Source organism: Rhinopithecus bieti, unplaced genomic scaffold, assembly GCF_001698545.2.
Source record: "Rhinopithecus bieti isolate Rb0 unplaced genomic scaffold, ASM169854v2 scaffold_11401, whole genome shotgun sequence".
Classification (NCBI taxonomy): Eukaryota; Metazoa; Chordata; class Mammalia; order Primates; family Cercopithecidae; genus Rhinopithecus; species Rhinopithecus bieti.
The window spans coordinates 866,968-884,809 of NW_016807151.1; the positions used below are offsets into that span (position 1 = coordinate 866,968).

Here is a 17,842-nt window from a genome sequence, read left to right on the forward strand (position 1 = left end):
AGGAGAGGTTTGTGTTTGGGGCTTTTGTTGTGTTTTTTGTGTTCTGTTTCGTTCTTGTGTTCTGCTTTGTTTTCTGACGTGGGAGCCGCTAGAGCATGTGGTGTGCTGTGTCGGCTCGATTTTTATGTCTGTGTGTTTCTGTGACAGACGTTTTGTATTCGACTTGAATTGTCCTGTGTGCTTTGATGTGGCTTTCCCAGCATCGGAGGGCTTCGTGGACAGTACTGTCTCCCAGCCACCTAGCCAGATGTCTGGGTATTTGTTCTTTATGGTCACAGCAGGAATATTCTGCAGCATGTATCATGGTACCGTGAATGGCTGCCATTTCATTTTCTTGGTGGACTACAAGCAATTTTCACAGGCCCCGTTCATGTCATGTCAGTCGTCAAAATCTGTCTGGTATTTCCTGCTAAAGAACATCACTAAAGTGCCTTTGTGTGGCCGTTTTAGCTGTTGCAGTCTGCCTTGTTCATCACTGGGGAATAGAAACTGGAAAACGAGGTTTCCATGGATTAGGAACAGCCTTCCGGGCCATGAGAACCATGTAACTAACCTGATAGGAAGAGCAGGCATGTAGTGGAGTTCAGAGAAGTCCCCCGGAGCCAGACTGGCCTCTTCCTAAGACCTGAGTGTCAAACATCCAGACCTACAGACTGGAGTGTCAAGCATCCAAACGTCAGGCTGCAAGAGGGCAGGGGCCAGCCAAGGGGCCAGGTGACAAGAATCGGGGGACAGAGGTGAGAATGTGCTTGATCCTTCAGCAAGCAGTCCAGGCCAAAACTCTCCTCCCATGAAGAGGCCTAGATCCATGTGAGAGGAGACAAGAGGCCACCCCTGACTCTAGAACAGGGAGGGCAGAAAGAAACAGGTTCTGACACCATAATACTTTTTTGACTGTGTTCTTTTCAGATATTCCCTTCTTTTCTGGCCTGGTGTAGTGGCTCCTGCCTGTAATCCCAGCACTTTGGGAGGCTGAGGCAGGTGGATCACTTGAGATCAGGAGTTTGAGTCTAGCCTGGCCAACATTGTGAAACCCCATCTCTACTAAAAATAAAAAAATCAGCCAGGCCTGGTGGTGGGTGCCTGGAATCCGAGCTACCTGGAAGGCTGAGGCACAAGAATCGCTTGAACCCAGGAAGCACAAGTTGCAGTGAGCCAAGATCACACCACTGCACTCCAGCCTGGGCAACAGAGAGAGACTCTGTCTCATTTAAAAAAAAAAAAAACAAAACAAAACACACACAGATAATCCCTTCTTTTCTAAGGGATGTGATTTTTTAAATAAACTGAAATGATCTCTAAAGGCACTGCTAGAGGCAATCTGGCAGTAATCTCATCAGTTACACACAATGGTGAGTGAACCTGGGGGCCCTGGTGTATGGCCAACACTGACACAGGTGGCCTAGGCAGGTGGCGGGCTCGTGGCCACGTGAAAGATGAGGTTGCTGCAGGGACATGTCGTGCCACCACAGGCATCCCCAGCTCATCAGTGCCGGTAAGAGTGGCCCCTGACGCTACATGCACGGTCCAATGTGGGGACCAAAGGAGACAAAGGCCAAAGAGGGGGTGAAGTGCCAAGCAGAACACTGGCAGCTGAAGATGCCCAGCAGCAAGGGGTGGGGACAACGGAAGGCTCATTAAATAGCACCAAGGCAACTCGCTCCACCCCCCAGCGGTCACTCCTCCTGCTGCCCAGACCAGCAACTGTGGCTGGCACTCTAGAAGCACCTAGTAGCCAGTACCCAGTCTCCAGTTCTGAGGAAAGGAATAAACTCCTTTTTTTTTGAGACAGCGTCTTGCTCTGTTACCAGGCTGGAGTGCAGTGGTGCAAATCATGGCTTATGGCACCTGCAAACTCCTAGCTCAAGCGATCCTCCCACTTTAGCCTCCTGAGTAGCTGGGACCACAGGTGCGCACCTCCGTGCCTAGCTAACTTTTTTTTTTTCTTTTTGCAACAGACTCTCACTCTGTTACCCAGGCTGGAGTGCAGTGGTGCCGTCCCAGCTCACTGCAGCCTCTGCCTCCTGGGTTCAAGCGATTCTCATGCCTCAGCCTCCTGAATAGCTGGGATTACAGGCATGCGCCACCACACCCAGCTAATGTTTGTATTTTTAGTAGAGATAGGGTTTCAACATATTGGCCAGGCTGGTCTTGAACTCCTGACCTCAAATGATCCTCCCACCTTGGCCTCCCAAAGGGCTGGGATTACAGGCCCGAGCCACTGCACCTAGCCATTTTTTTTTTTTTTTAGAAACAGGGTCTCACTGTGTTGCCCAGGCTGGTCTGAAACTCCTGGACTCAAGTGATCCTCCCATCTCACCCTCCCAAAGTGCTAGGATTCCAGGCATGAGCCACCACCCCGGCCAAACTCCATTTTACATGTGAAAAATCAAAACTTTGTAATAAGACATTTTTGGGTTTTGTTTGTTTTGTTCTTTTCAATACTATTATATAAAGAAAAAAGATACCAATGAGAATAAATTTGAAGGGGAAAAGGAGATGCTTTTCAGTAGAAAAATTCAGCTAGAAGATCCAAGACCAGTGGGGGTGTTTCTGATTGTCCCCTTCCTCTCCACTCTCATGCTAGGTGGGTGAAAGGTAACCGAGAAAGGGCTCCCCAGCTCCCTTCACTCCCACTGCAGGCTGCAGAAAGGGTGGGAAGGTAGCCTCTTCTAGCATCGCTTAGTCAGGTGGAAAATTTATAGAGAAGACAAAAGTCAGGCTAATGCATTTCATTATCAGTAGAGTGCCTTCAGCCACTTTTCTTTGTTTTTGTTTTTGTTTTTTTTTTTAAATAAGGTCTATCTCTGTCACCCAGGCTGGAGTACAGTGGTGCAATCTCAGCTCACTGCAAACTCTGCCTCCCGGGTCCAAGCAATCCTCCCACCTCAGCCTCCCAGGTAGCTGGGACTAGAGGCACACACCACCACACCCTGCTAATTTGGGTTTTTTTGTTTGTTTTTGGTAGAGACAGGGTTTTACCCTGTTGCCCAGGCTGCTCTTGAACTCCTGGGTTCAAGCAGTCCACCTGCCTCGGCCTCCCAAAATGCTGGGATTACAGGCATGAGCCACTGCGCCTGGCCTTGAGACATATGTTTAAAAAAACATAAGCTGTGTTCATATCTCAAATTTGAGCCTGGTTTTATCCAAAACATACCCCTACCTAATCATGACCAATTCTTAGAAAAGAAGATGTAGCTGGGTGGTCTCTTTGGTGTTGATTACCAACTCCCTGTGAAATGTTCTCTTGGGGTTTAGGTGATTTCCTTGAAGGGACAGAACTCCTACATTCAGGAACAGGTTGGTCATGGAGTTTATGCTGGAATCCTGGTTGATACAAGACTCTGCATTGATGAATGGAGTTCTATAATTGTAATATTAGGTAACTTTTAAGAAGATTAGCTTTTTAGAAGTTAATAAAAAAAAAAGCAATGTTTTCTTAAGAAAGTGTGATGTAAATTCTTAAGACAAGATAATTGGCATGAACAGATATTGGACTTAATCCCATCATTTTGGGAGGGGGGCAGCTTGTTTTACATATTCCTGAAAATAGAATACCTTGAGTTGGGTGTGGTTGTGCATTCCTGTAGACCCAGCTACTCAGGAGGCTGAGGCAGAAGGATTGTTTGAGTTCAGAAGTTCAAGACTATAGGAGCTATGATCATGCCTGTGAATAGCCACTGCACTCCAGCCTAGGCAACATAGTGAGCTCCCATCTCTAGATAGACAGAAGAAAATAGAAGACCTGCATTTCAGAATTGCTTTGTAAAAACCAGGCATTCTCTGAAGATTAGTTTCCCAGACTTTCAGCTACAAAAGATGACTTCAGAATATCTCTAAAATGGTTGTTAGCTCATCTGATTGGCATGTGAAAGTACTGAAGTCAGTAGGTGTGGTTCCCTGTAGGTGTGTTCTAAAGACAGACTTACCCTTCATCTCAGCCAGCCTTCTAAGTGGGTCCTCCACTAATGGAGGGGACGAAGCCAAAGTAGCACAGCGCCTCTCCTGGGAGCCACAGGCCCTTCAGAAGAGGAGGCAGTAACGGCACCCCAGGTTTGAAAGATAGTATTCATATAGAAACAGCTGCCTGCATTTCCAACTTGCTAATGGTTTCTTCCATTCTTCATTTTCAGGGCCCCTGAGATCATCCTTGGTTTACCGTTTTGTGAGGCAATTGACATGTGGTCCCTGGGCTGTGTGATTGCAGAACTGTTCCTGGGCTGGCCGTTATATCCAGGAGCTTCAGAGTATGATCAGGTGGGTCCAGATGACACAGATATTCACAAGACCTCATTCTTCATCTGGAAAATAGCCTGGATTAGCACTGCATTGATCACGTGACACAGATATTCACAAGACCTCATTCTTCATCTGGAAAATAGCCTGGATTAGCACTGCATTGATCACGTGACAAATGGGGGGACTGTGGAACATTGATCACATGACAAATGGGGGGACTGTGGAACATTGATCACGTGACAAATGGGGGGACTGTGGAACATTGATCACATGACAAATGGGGGACTGTGGAACATTGATCACGTGACAAATGGGGGGCTGTGGAATGTCACGTTGTCTCCCAAACCTTGCTTCCCTTAACCTTGCTATTTTTCCTTTACTCCTTTCTCTTTTCCCTTTTCCTTTTTTCTTTTTGTTAACTTCTTTCCCTACAAAATTGTCATTTTCATTTTCTCAAAGCCAGCAGAGCCATTAGTGTACCATATGTATAGTGACAGGAAAAGCCCTGACCTCATTCTTATCTTTTCTTGCAGATTCGGTATATTTCACAAACACAAGGTTTGCCTGCTGAATATTTATTAAGCGCAGGGACGAAGACAACTAGGTTTTTCAACCGTGACACGGACTCACCATATCCTTTGTGGAGACTGAAGGTAGGAAGAGCATCCCCTCCACTCCTCACGGTGGCCCAGCACTTAGGGAAGAGGGCCATAGATTTATTAGTGGGGAGCTTTTGATTTAGTCAGCAAAATGAGGGCGTTGGGGTGCTGTTGTTTATACACGGTGTGACTGAATCTGAATGCTCAGAAGCCCCCCTTTCCCTGGGCCTATCACCACCTGTGAGAGTCCCACATTATGACTGCTGAACTCCCAGGATTTAATCCGATAAGCCTTGATGACTGTCTGATTTGTGCTAGGGAGAGAAACAAACCCCACTCTGCCCTTCAGAGCTGGCAGTTCCAGCGGGAGACAGGACCATGTGCCACAGGCTCCCGCCCCTCTGTAATAAGGGCCCTGTTCCTGGTCAAGAATGGGTGGGTGCCAAGGGGAAAGAGCATTTAGTTCTGCCTGCAGCAGAGGGGAAAGGAGGAGCATTTGAACTGGGCACTGAAGAATGAAGAGGGAGTGCAGTGGCTCACGCCTGTAATCCCAGCACTTTGGGAGGCTGAGGCCGGCAGATCACTTGAGGTCATGAATTCGAGACCAGCCTGGCCAACATGGTCAAACCCCGTCTCTACTAAAAGTATAAAAATTAGCTGGGCATGGTGGCATGCGCCTGTAATCCCAGCTACTCGGGAGGCTGAGGCATGGGAATCGCTTGTATCTGGGAGACGGAGGTTGCAGTGAACTGAGATTGTGCCACTGCACTCCAGCCTGGGCAACAGAGTGAGACTGTGTCTCAAAAAAAGAAAAGGAACAGTGAAGCGGGTTTGCCCAGTAGAGAAGTGCAGGGTGGCGGCTGGGGTGGTGGGGGTTAGGGAGAGGGATTCCAAGCAAAGGAGGCTGCCTGATGAACCCATGGGAACGTCCTGAGGCCCAGGGAGGCGTCTGGTTCACTCTAGTAACCATAAACCTGAAACTCCAGGGCAGGGGCTTCACTTTAACAGAAACATAGTTTGCTTTCGCTTTGATCTGTGCCTAGCAATTAAAATCAAAGTGTGTTCCTGGTAAAAATAAAATAATAAAGTCTTAAATATGTTTCATTTTAGGTATTTCTTTTTGTGCAGCAGGGTGGGTGGATGTTTATTTTGTTGTTGTTTTGGGTTTTTTTTTTTTTAATGGAAACTGCAGCCAAATTCTAATATGGTTAAAAGATAGTATATATCCACTAGTCACAAAAGACTGAGAAAAGAGATTTGGGAACTGAGCAAGCACTCAGGCTATTGATGGGAGACCTGGCATTTAGCAACTGTGAGGGTGAGTGTCCAGTAAAAAGAGTCCTCCAGTGGAGGAGGATGAGGCTGGAGTTCGCTGCTGGGTTTTATTGAAGAGCCTCAGTCCCACATGTCCAGCTGTTCCCAGGACTTAAGCCGCTCCAGGTGTGCTGTCCTTGAGTGAGATTTTAAGGATTAATTACCTCTGGATTACCTCATGGAAGAGTCCAAAAACCCATAGTAATTGGAAACAGCAGTTTCCCCAGCCATTTAGGGAATGTATGTCTGTGTCTCAGCCGCCAATAGAGGGGCAGCCCAACCACAGACTCTGGGACCAGCTGCCACCTATTGGCCATGTGACCACAGCAAGTGCCTTGAGTTCTCTCTTCCTGTTTCCCCATCTGGAAAATGGGGATAGTAATTGTGCTACCTAATGTGGTTGTCAAAACTATTAAATGAATAAATGTGCTTTAGAACAATGTCTGGCACGTAGCAAGAGCTATGTGCATAAGGGTTTATTAAATAAAATTGGAAAATGCATGGAAAAGCCCTTTGCTTTTCCACAATGGAATCTTGTCTTATTCCTTAGACTCAGAGAAGGCTGTAAGCTGATCAAGGATGTAGCAGACCTTGATCAGCTTGTGGTATGGAGCAAGACTGCTCCATACCTGACTGACAGCTGGCCCCTGACACGTGTGCATGGGAAGGAGGGATGGATTGGTGTGGATGAAGAGAGAAAGGAATTGCAGGTATGCAGGCCACTGAAGAATCAAAATCTCTTCTGAAAGGTGGGAAAGAGACCCTCTGTGAGACACAGGAATTCCAGGGCTTGAGTCCCAGTGATGAAGAGCTAAGTCACATTACCAATTGGCTTTTGCCTCTCTTGGCAGACACCAGATGACCATGAAGCAGAGACAGGGATTAAGTCAAAAGAAGCAAGAAAATACATTTTCAACTGTTTAGATGATATGGCCCAGGTAAGCTTCATGGGTGAGTATGAAATGTAAGCCCTTTAAAACCAAGGGCAGCAAGACTTCTGCAATAGTAATATAAGATAATGGGTTGAAATCCACATTATTCAGCTGCAGTGGTTGACCTTGACCTTTAACAGTTACAGCCAACCTTAGTAAGAATACAATTTGGTGTGTAAAACATTTTTAAAACATCATACCAGCTCCATAAAAATCATTCCAGTTGGCCGGGCATGGTGGCTCATGCCTGTAATCCCAGCACTTTGGGAGGCTGAAGTGGGTGGATGACCTTAGGTCAGGAGTTGGAGACCAGCCTGGCCAACATGGCGAAACCCTGTCTCTACTAAAAATACAAAAATCAGCTGGGCATGGTGGTGAGTGCCTGCAATCTCAGCTACTTGGGAGTATGAGGCAGAAGAATCGCTTGAACCCAGGAGGCAGTGAGCTGAGATCACGCCACTGCACTCCAGCGTAGGCAACAAGATCAAAACTCTGTCTCAAAGAAAAAAAAAAAAAGCATTCCAGTTTATTAGTTCCCACTTGTAATATAGTACTGGCCAATCTTCCTGATGTTATCGTGAGAAGAATTCCAGCCCATTAGTACCCATGGATTTAATGCTCATGATTGAGTGTGTATGTTTCCTGGGGCAGCTGTTAGAAGGTACCATGAACTGGATGGCTTAAGACAACAGATTTTCACTCCCCCACAGTTCTGGAGGCCAGAAATTGGAAGCTGGGCTTCAGCAGGCCTATGTTCACTGTAAAGGCCATTGGGGAAGAGCATCCATGTCTGTCTCCCAGCTTCTGGCAGCTCTGGCAATCCTCAGCATTCTTTGACTTGTAGCTGCATCCCTCTGATCTCTGCTTCCTTCTTCACATGGCTTTTATCCTGTGTCTTCTCTGTGCTGTGTCCACATCTCCCTTGCCTTGTCACTGGGCCCACCGTAATGGAGTATGACCTCATCTTAATTTGATTACCTCTGCAAAGACCCTATTTCCAAATAAGGTCACATTCATACCTACTGGGGACTGGGACTTTAATATACTTTTAGGGGGATACAATTCATTCTGCTACACAGTCTCAGCTCACTGGCAGGGACCACAGGCTCTCACCTTTGTGCCCCAGAGAAAATTCTAGAACTTCAGCTATTTTTAGTGTGAAAACTAGTCTGAAACCAGGACAATCCAAAGTGAATTTTCTCTTTAAAGCAATGAGAAACAAAGCCATACATCATTCTCAGCAAACTATCGCAAGAACAGAAAACCAAACACCGCGTGTTCTCACTCATAGGTGGGAATTGAACAATGAGATCACTTGGACACAGGAAGGGGAACATCACACACCGGGTCCTATTGTGGGGAGGGGGGAGGGGGGAGGGATAGCATTAGGAGATATACCTAATGTAAATGACGAGTTAATGGGTGCAGCACACCAATATGGCACATGTATACATATGTAACAAACCTGCACGTTGTACACATGTACCCTGGAACTTAAAGTATAATAATAATAAAAAGCCATACACCAGTAAACACTTAGCATCCCTCTTACTGTAGATGAGTATAACCAAAAATCATGATTCTGAGTAAAGTGTGCTTGTCAGTTGATTAGTAACTTAGATTGTCTGAGAAAACTGAAATTGGTTTCCAGACCATGTCCTGGAAAATATACAAATCACCACAAAACAAGCCTTTTAAAGGCGATCGTAGTATAGACTCACCCTTGGAAGAAAAATCCTGTGTTCAGATATCCTGCCTGTCTTGGCCAGAGGTGACTCCACTGAACACAGGGACTAAAATAATTCTGGCCCTACATGGGGGAGCCATGAGAAGGATGATATGCTGTAGGTGGAGGAGGGGCACACTCAGGCCCTTCCACTTCCCTCTAAAGGTTAAATACATACATACATAGACTTTTTTGCATCTTATTTCTACTGCTTGGCTGTGATTCTTTTTTAAAAATTGTGGCAAACACACACACAGCATAAAATTTATCATCTTAGCCTTTGTTAAGGGTACAGTTCAATAGTATTAACATTCCCATTGTCATGCAGCAAGTCTGCAGGACTCTTTTCATCTTGTGGTTATTTTTAATGAGGAGTGATGAAAGCTGCATTTCAACTTAACTGATGAAAGCAGGAGCAGTTTACATCCTGTCATTCAGCTATATTTGCAGGTCCCAGCAGCAGCCCTCTCCCCTTCCTGGGGCACAGGCCCTCTCTGCCTTTCCTGCAGAGAGAAAAACCACATCCTGTGGGCAATGACAACATGTGGGTGGTGCCTCCCATGGGGCAGAGTTCCTGGGAACTGAGAAAGGGGGCTTGAGAGATCAGGAGGAAGTTACAGGGCAAAAAATAAGGGGAGCCAGGAGAGGGGAGGCATGCTAGGGTCGTCCTTGGTAACCTGTCCTTACTTGCATCCAGGTGAACATGACAACAGATTTGGAAGGGAGCGACATGTTGGTGGAAAAGGCTGACCGGCGAGAGTTCATTGACCTGTTGAAGAAGATGCTGACCATTGACGCTGACAAGAGAATCACTCCAATCGAAACCCTGAACCATCCCTTTGTCACCATGACACACTTACTGGATTTTCCCCACAGCACACAGTAGGTGTCCTGTTTGATACTTGGATCAGCAAACTTTAAAGGCCCAGACACTACATATTTTAGGTTTTGCGGCCATAAGGTCTCAGTAACAGCTACTCTGTGCTGTCACTGTAGCTGAGAGCAGCCACAGATGCAATACATAAACAGATGAGTGAGGCTGCATTCTAATAAAACATGTATGTAAGTGGGCAGGGCCGGGCATGGTGGCTGTAATCCTAGCACTTTGGGAGGCCAAGGCAGGTGGATCACCTGAGGTCAGGAGTTTGAGACCGGCCTGGCCAACATGGTGAAACCCTGTGTCTACTAAAGATACAAAAATTAGCTGGGTGTGGTGGGGGCACACCTGTAATCCCAGCTATTTGGGAGGCTGAGGCAGAAGAATCACCTCAACCCAGGAGGCGGAGGTTGCAGTGAGCCGAGATTGCACCATTGCATATCAGCCTGGGTGACAGAGCAAGACTTTGTCTCAAAAAAAAAAAAAAAAAGAGGCCGGGTACGGTGGCTCATGCCTGTAATCCCAGCACTTTGGGAGGCTGAGGCAGGCGGACCACGAGGTCAGGAGATTAGGACCATCCTGGCTAACATGGTGAAACCCCGTCTCTACTAAAAATACAAAAAATTAGCTGGGCATGGTGGTGGGCACCTGTAGTCCCAGCTACTCTACAGGCTGACGCAAGAGAATGGTGTGAACCCGGGAGGCGGAGCTTGCAGTGAGCCAAGATCGTTCCACAGCACTCCAGCCTGGGTGACAGAGCAAGACTGCCTCTCAAAAAAGAAAGAAAGAAAGTGGGCAGTGGCTGGATTGGGTCCCTGGCCTGCAGTTGGCTTCACACTGAAAAGGGAGGAAGAGGAGAGCACAGAGCTGGATGAACCTGACTCTGGGTATCTGTGCAGGAAGAGAGGTGTCAGAAATGGTAGTCTCTGTAGAGCAAAACCAGTCTCAGGGCCAAAGGTTGCTCCCAGAACCGTCCCAGAGTGGACCCAGTCTAGTTTGGGTTTGGATTTGTTCATTCATTTATTCAGTGTGCTGTGTGCTGGGGTACAGTGGTGAGCAGAGCAGACGGCCCTGCCCACTGGAGCTTGCAATCCACAGGAGACAATGGTATAAAACAAGTGATGCCCAAATCAGCAGGCTGCTCCCAGGAAAAGTACCAGGTGTGATGAGAGCATACCACAGGGGAGCATCATTTTGGGGCAGACCAGGAAGTGGTCTGTGAAGGATAAGGAAGAGGATGGGCATGAGCAGGCAGGGCATTGCCTGTGTGGACAGTACACTCCCCCATGGGCAGGACCATGCACCCATCCCAGAAGGCAGTAGGTGAGACAGTGAGGCACCCAGTCAGCCAGGGCAGGCTGTACATGTTAAGGTTTTTAATCTTGATCCAAAAAGCAAAGGGAACTCATTAAATGATTTTTAAGCAAGGGAATAGCTGATTAGATGTGTGCTGAGCAAAGATCTGTCTGCTGCCACACAAGTGAAATGAGCCTGGAAAAAAAATGTCCATTGGGTTTAACAATTCGCAAGTTGTCAGTAACGCAGTGGCAGCCATTCAGTGGAGTGGTAAAAGCAGAAACCAGTTTAGCAGGTTGAAAGACCAAATGAGAGGTGAAGAAATAGCAACCTTTCATGAAGTGAGGCTATACAAAAGAAGAAAGAGGGGTGACTGGGGAGGGGTCAAGGGGATTGTTTTTTAGACAGGGTTCAGAGCACAGGGATGGGCCAGTGTCACTGGAAGGATGGATGGAGGAGGGGCGTGTGGATGCAGCGTATGTGCTGGTCTAGTGGAGAAAAGTTGAGGGAGTCCTGTCAGACAGCTTCTGCTTCTCAGAAGTAGGCAATGAGGTTATCTGTTGAGAACAAGGTGGAGGGTGGTTTAAGAAGGGTAGAAAATTTAAGTAGCTGGAGCAGAAGGTGGCAGAGCAAACTGACCAGAGAAATACGGTGGAATTGTTGAGCCCTGAGGTTGGACATGAATCGTTTATGGTGTAACTGATCTCCCCAGGTGAAGGCATAGAGAAGACAGATCAGTCTCCTGATCTGGGTTTGTCCAGGTGGAATTTTTGCCAGGCTGATAAGAGAAGAAGACAGATTGACAAGGAAGCTGATGAGGCTAGCCAGACAGTAACTGTAATCCAGAATGATGGCTATTGGAGGCTTTGCCCAAAGGGAAAGGAAGTGAAGATGGGAGGGGATCCAAGTAAACGCGGTATTCTAGTCAATGCAGAGAAGAGTTATCATAGTCATAGTGGAATGAGCTGGATGGAGGAAGAATGTGGCTGGGAAACAGGATGCTTGAACTTAGTTTCTGGAGGTGGAGCAATTTAAGGTTTGACAGTCCAGGGAATGAGTTGCTGTACTGGGTTGAGGACAGGAGTCACTGGATATGAGAAGTAAGCAGGAAGCTAGGGTGTTTGACAAGGAACCTGTGACTTCTGAAGCCTTCCTGGCGAGGTAGGGAATGGCTTAGAGTGGAAGATCCAGCCAGTGGCAAAGGCCTCAGTGAATGAAGGGGAGAGGAAAGGAAGTCATCGCCGGGCACAGTGGTTCACGCCCGTAATCCCAGCACTTTGGGAAGCCAAGGAGGGCGGATCACCTGAAGTCAGGAACTTGAGACTAGCCTGGACAACATGGTAAAACCCCGCCTCTACTAAAAATACAAAAATTAGCCAGGCGTGGTGGGGAGCACCTGTAATTGCAACTACTGCGGAGGCTGAAGCACAAGAATCGCCTGAACCCAGGAGGCGGAGGTTGTAGTGAGCTGAGATAGCGCCACTGCACTCCAGCCTGGGAGACAGAGCGAGAGTCCGTCAAAAAAAAAAAAAAAAAAAAAGGAAGCCATTGGTGGATGGGAAGGTAATGGAGGGTCTCACTTCAGCCTCTCAACCCTGAGGTACTTGGGATGTGAAAGAATAAATAAACACATCCTACATCTGCAGGGAAAAGGGGTGTGCTCAAGAGAGCAACAGATTCTGTAAGGATCAGCAGGGGAAGGGAATCCTGTGAGAAGAGCCTGGAGATGTGAGAATTGTGCGTATCATGGCAGGCCCTGCTGTCTCCAGAGTCAGAGGGGGCTGGGTCTCAAGGCTGGACCCGTCCCTTCCTGGCCTACAGGGAAGTGAGTGGGCGGCACCACCACGGGTAGTGCTGCCTCCATTTCAGTTTTGTGTCTTACTCTCAGTGAGGCAAGTCAAATGGCACTGCAAGAACCAGATAGTGCCTCTTTAATGTAAAAGGATGCTTGAAACAACTAAACTTCCATACAAAGAAAGAATCTGGACCCATCCCTCCCTACTCTTGTTACGGGATTTTTCCTGTTTCTTTTTTCTTTTTCTTTTTTTTTTTGAGGTCGAGTCTTACTCTTGCACAGGCTGGAGTGCAGCAGTACAATCTCTGTTCACTGCGTCACTGCAGCCTCCACCTCACAGGTTCAAGCGATTCTGCTGCCTCAGCCTCCCCAGTAGCTGGGACGACAGGCACACGCCACCACGCCCGACTGATTTTTGTGTTTTTAATAGAGACAGGGTTTCACCATGTTGCCCAGGCTGGTCTCGAGCTCCTGACCTCAGGTGATCCGCCCGCCTCGGCATCCCAAAGTGCTGCGATTACAGGCATGAGCCACTGCACCTGGCCTGGATTCGTCCTTTTCCGAGTGCCATAGGGGTCAGCCACATAGCTGTCCATCTGTACCCAAGAAAGGCAAACTTGGCAATTTACTGGATAGGGCTTCCATGAGTTCTGTCTTTTGATATCAGGGGTAAAATGGGATGACTGAGAAACAGCTATGGATAGGAGACTGAGGGTGGGGTTGTCCTCTACAGAAGTCCTGTTAGTCGTCTGCACCAACAGTCAGATAGCCACCCCCATAAAGCCTGGGGCTTTAATGACCTCAGAGTCCATCAACCTCTGGATTCTGTAAGGAAGCACCAGTAGAGTGTTTCACGGCTTGGTCACATGGAGACGGTGAGTGAGCATCAGCAACCGATTCAGAACTTCGTCTGGGACCCAAGAGGGGCACTGGCAAGTTAGAACTCAGAAATGAGCCTAAGAAGGAAAGGTGGGTCTCTGAACACACCTAGGCTTGCCTGAAAGTAGGCCTGGTCCCTAAAGTTCTCTAGAACTTGCTGGGAAGACCTTGAAGAACTCCAGGGCAAGGATAAACCTCCAGGCCCATGCTGCTGTAGCACCCCAACCCTGGGAACTGAGCCACAGCTACTAGGTGAAAGAGACCCCACTCCTTTCTCCATACCAGGATTCCAGTGCACAATTTTTTTAAAACCAATTTTCTTATAAACCTAAAGTGAAAGTACTTGCCCTTTCCTAAAACCCAAAACTTGAAATATTTCAGTTAGAAAATTCTGAAGGAGTATGAAAGTTTTGTGTTGAATTGTCACCAAACCATCAAATGCTTTAAACCCAATCCAAAAAGAATACAAAATGCATTGGTTTTATGCTACAGCCTCCATGCACAGGACCTTGGTGCTTAGTAGGAGCTGAAAACACACTGGCATTAACAGCATTGTTAGGAGTATTTTTAGCTATGGGATACCGTGCAATATGTTTTCTTTTCTCTCCAGCATCATCAGTTGGTAAATGGTTATGTCATGTGCATGTCGCCGGCAGTGTAAGTGGTCAGAATCTTAGAAAGAAGTAGAACTCTGTAAGTGGCGTCTCAGTCAGTTGTTTGAAACTTGGAATGCATTTTTCACAGCAAGGATGTTTGGGAATAGCCCACAGACACCTGCTTAGCCCCAAAGATAGCATACGCACAGAGTGCTGAAGTAGTACATGTTTGTAATCCTAAAATAGTAGGATACTTTTTATAAGTAAAATAGACATTTTGAATTGAAAATTAAATGGGATTTTTTTCTTTTTCTTTTTCTTTTTTTGAGACAGGGTCTTGGCCTGTCACCCAGACTGGAATATAGTGGCATAATCATGGCTCACTGTAGCCTCGACCTTGCAGGCTCAAGTGATTCTCCGACCTCAGCCTCCTAAGTAGCTGGGACCATGAGCATGTGCCACCACACCCAGCTAATTTTTATATTTTTTTTTATAGAGAATGGGGTCTCCCTATGTTGTCCAAGCTGGTTTTGAGCCCTTGAACTTCTCCCACCTTGACCTCCCAAAGTGCTGGGATTAAGGCGAGAACCACTCCACACAGACTAAAAGGGATTTTATTATCTTGAATATTAGCATTTGAGGAAAAGTAAGTTTAACTACAAGAAATGAATGAGAAGTGCTGTATAAATTCTGAAGGACACTTTTTGGTTGATTTTCAAGAATTTGGGTGGTTGAAGCCATTTGTGGCTTTCCTTTTCCTTGATGCTGGTTTCAGCACCAATTTTATACTTTACTTTTGTAGTTGGGGTTTTGTTTTGATACACAGATGCAATGGGGGAAGAAAAGGAGAAAATTTATATTTCATGTAACAGGACAAGACTTAGACAAGAAAATGAAGGCTGAAGTTGGTGAAAGAGTGCGTATGTGTATACACGAAAGTAGCCAGTGATTACCTATCCTCGGGAAACTCCCTACCTCCCTAAGCTTCAGCCTTACTCGTAAAGTAGGGACGAGAATCATGTCTCTGTCTTATTGATGTCGCTGGACTGAGTGAGAAGTTGCAGAGTATTATTATTAGGACACTAATAAATGTTAACCACTCTTATTAATTGTTAGTATTATTACTGTTACCATTATCTACCTGCACAACTCCTGTGGGAGAAAGCATGGCAATAGGGTCACCATACTGGGTTGGAGAGTTCTTTGGCCGTCCCCTAGGTGGTGCTGGTGATCCAGGGTAGCTGAAGAAGGTGACCACAAGGATTGTGTTTGGGAAAGGTGGCGGCGGGTTATAACGGGTTGTAAGTGACTACTTAATGTTCCCATTCAGAGAGCTTATGCTTTGGTTTATGGGCCAGAAACCAGGCTGAGAGTTGAGAATGAGCAGTGACACTGCAGGTGGATCTGAGTGAGAATGCAGTTGTGAGCAGTCAGTTTTGTTGTGATGTGTAGAACCTATGTGGAGAAAGGGTAGTAAGGCATTGGAGGAAATTCGTCTAAATAACCGTGCCTGTTGCAAATGCACAGACTTTGCACAAGCAATGCAAGAAACTTAGACCTAAAGTTTAGTCTCCGTGCTTGTCCTGTTTCCTGAATTAACCCTTCTCTCCTTTTCTTTCTCTGTTTTCTCCCCTTCATCCCATGTTACCCTCTTCCCCTTCCCTTATGTCTCTATATGCCTCTGCCTTTTGCATGAACAGCGTCAAATCATGTTTCCAGAACATGGAGATCTGCAAGCGTCGGGTGAATATGTATGACACAGTGAACCAGAGCAAAACCCCTTTCATCACGCACGTGGCCCCCAGCACGTCCACCAACCTGACCATGACCTTTAACAACCAGCTGACCACGGTCCACAACCAGGTAAGTGGGGAGCAGAGGGGAAAGAGGCGGGGCTGCACGGTGTGAGCCTCAGAAGTTGTATTTTCCATCATACCTAGTCAGGAGACCAAATTCCTGCTGTCATATTCAACAACTGAACAAACTATTTGCATCCAAGGTTATTTCCTTTGAGGGACCCAGGCACATTTTTTGTTGACTACGGGCCCCATTGACAGGTCCCAGAAAGGACTGGTGAGGAGCATTCTCTCTGAGATGGTTCCCCTTACTGCTTTCCTCTGACCTGATGTGAGAATAGGGGGAAGGGGGTGCTGTCATCCTTTTATGCCTGATATCTGCCTCGTAAAGAATTCCAGAACTGGCCAGGCACAGTGGCTCATGCCTATAATCGCAGCACTTTGGGAGTCAGGGTAGGAGGATCACTTAAAGCCAGGAAGTTCAAGACTAGCCTGGGTAACACAGTGAGACCCCGTCTCTACAAAAAATACAAAAAGTAGCTGTGTGTGGTGGTGCATGCCTATGGTCTCAGCTACTCAGGAGGCAGAGGTAGGATAATTGACTTGAGCCCAGGACTTCAGGGCTGCAGTGAACTATGATTATGTCATTGCATTCCAGCCTAGGGGACAGAGTGAGACCCCGTCTCAGAAAACAAAGAAAAAGATCATGGAAACATGGATTTAATCTAAAAAAAAAATAAAGATTCTAGAACTTCAGGGAATCACCCAGTTCAGGCCCTTCCCCTCATCCCCACATGACTGGATCTACCTGATCTCCTTTTGGGACAGATAAAACCTGTCCTTTCTCCGAGTCATGGAGAAAATCAGTTCATCAGCCTGTCACCAGAATCCCAGCAGCTGGAACTAAATGGGATCAGGAAGCTAAGGTTTTCTTCCCACAGATTTCCAGGAAATTGGCAGAACGAGCAGCTAACATACTGCTTGAAACCTGGATGACACCCAGGCAATATTTATTGAATGGATAATCTCCAAGTCCGAGCTGAGACTGCCTCTAGTGTCTAAGAAACTGTAACTCCTACTCCCATGTTTCAATCTTCCTGGTTCCCCCAAAGAAGGGTCCCCAGATTTTTGGTCTTAATGTCAATCTGGAATGACAGGACTTCTGTGTGGATGTGTGTGTACCTGAAATGTGAATACCTTATGTCCATTCTTTTTAAAAGGTCCCTCCTGTCACTGAAGAGTCAGTGCCACCTGCTTTTCAGCCCCTCCCCTTCCCACCCTTTTTCCCTAGGCCATCCTTGTGGCACATTGCCCTGCTCAGGCCTAGCTTTTCTTCCCAGCCTGCCATCTCCCTTTGCCCAAATTCTAGGAGAGCCACCTGGAATCTGCTGCCCGCTGCGGGTCGTTTGCATCCTTGAAGCTCTCCTTAGGGTGAAAGAGCTGTTGGGAGTCCGAAAACAAACCTTGCCAAGCCCTAAGGCTAAGGTATCCATAGCCAGACCTGTGAGCTTCTTGACAAAAATCAGCATGGTTTTGTTCACTACCTCCTTGAAGATATTTGTTTTTCCCACCAGCCCTCATGAGACACCTGGTCTTAACTCCCTAACCCCAAACTACCTGTCCCCATCTGTCATCTGCCCCATCAGGTATCAAAGGCATCTGAGAAATAGGAGGAAGGAGCACCCCTCTAATGCAGGTGTCATGTCAGGTGGAGTCTCCCCAGCAGGCTGTCCTTCCCACGGATGTCTTTCTGCCAGGCTGGAGAACTGTGGTCCCTTACCAGACGGGGGGGG

The 17,842-nt window shown here is 47.0% G+C and overlaps 1 protein-coding gene across 4 annotated transcripts in view; it reads left to right on the forward strand.

Annotated features, from left to right (window-relative positions):
* The window catches only part of HIPK2 (homeodomain interacting protein kinase 2), a 165,842-nt gene that overhangs the window by 87,130 nt on the left and 60,870 nt on the right, over positions 1 to 17,842 (forward strand). For all 4 annotated transcript variants that reach the window (XM_017880367.1, XM_017880366.1, XM_017880365.1 and 1 more), the window contains exons 3-7: positions 4,134 to 4,257; positions 4,773 to 4,892; positions 7,004 to 7,090; positions 9,508 to 9,692; positions 15,954 to 16,116. In XM_017880367.1, the coding sequence (XP_017735856.1) occupies positions 4,134 to 4,257; positions 4,773 to 4,892; positions 7,004 to 7,090; positions 9,508 to 9,692; positions 15,954 to 16,116 (679 nt within the window). The remainder of the gene's footprint in view (positions 1 to 4,133; positions 4,258 to 4,772; positions 4,893 to 7,003; positions 7,091 to 9,507; positions 9,693 to 15,953; positions 16,117 to 17,842) is intronic.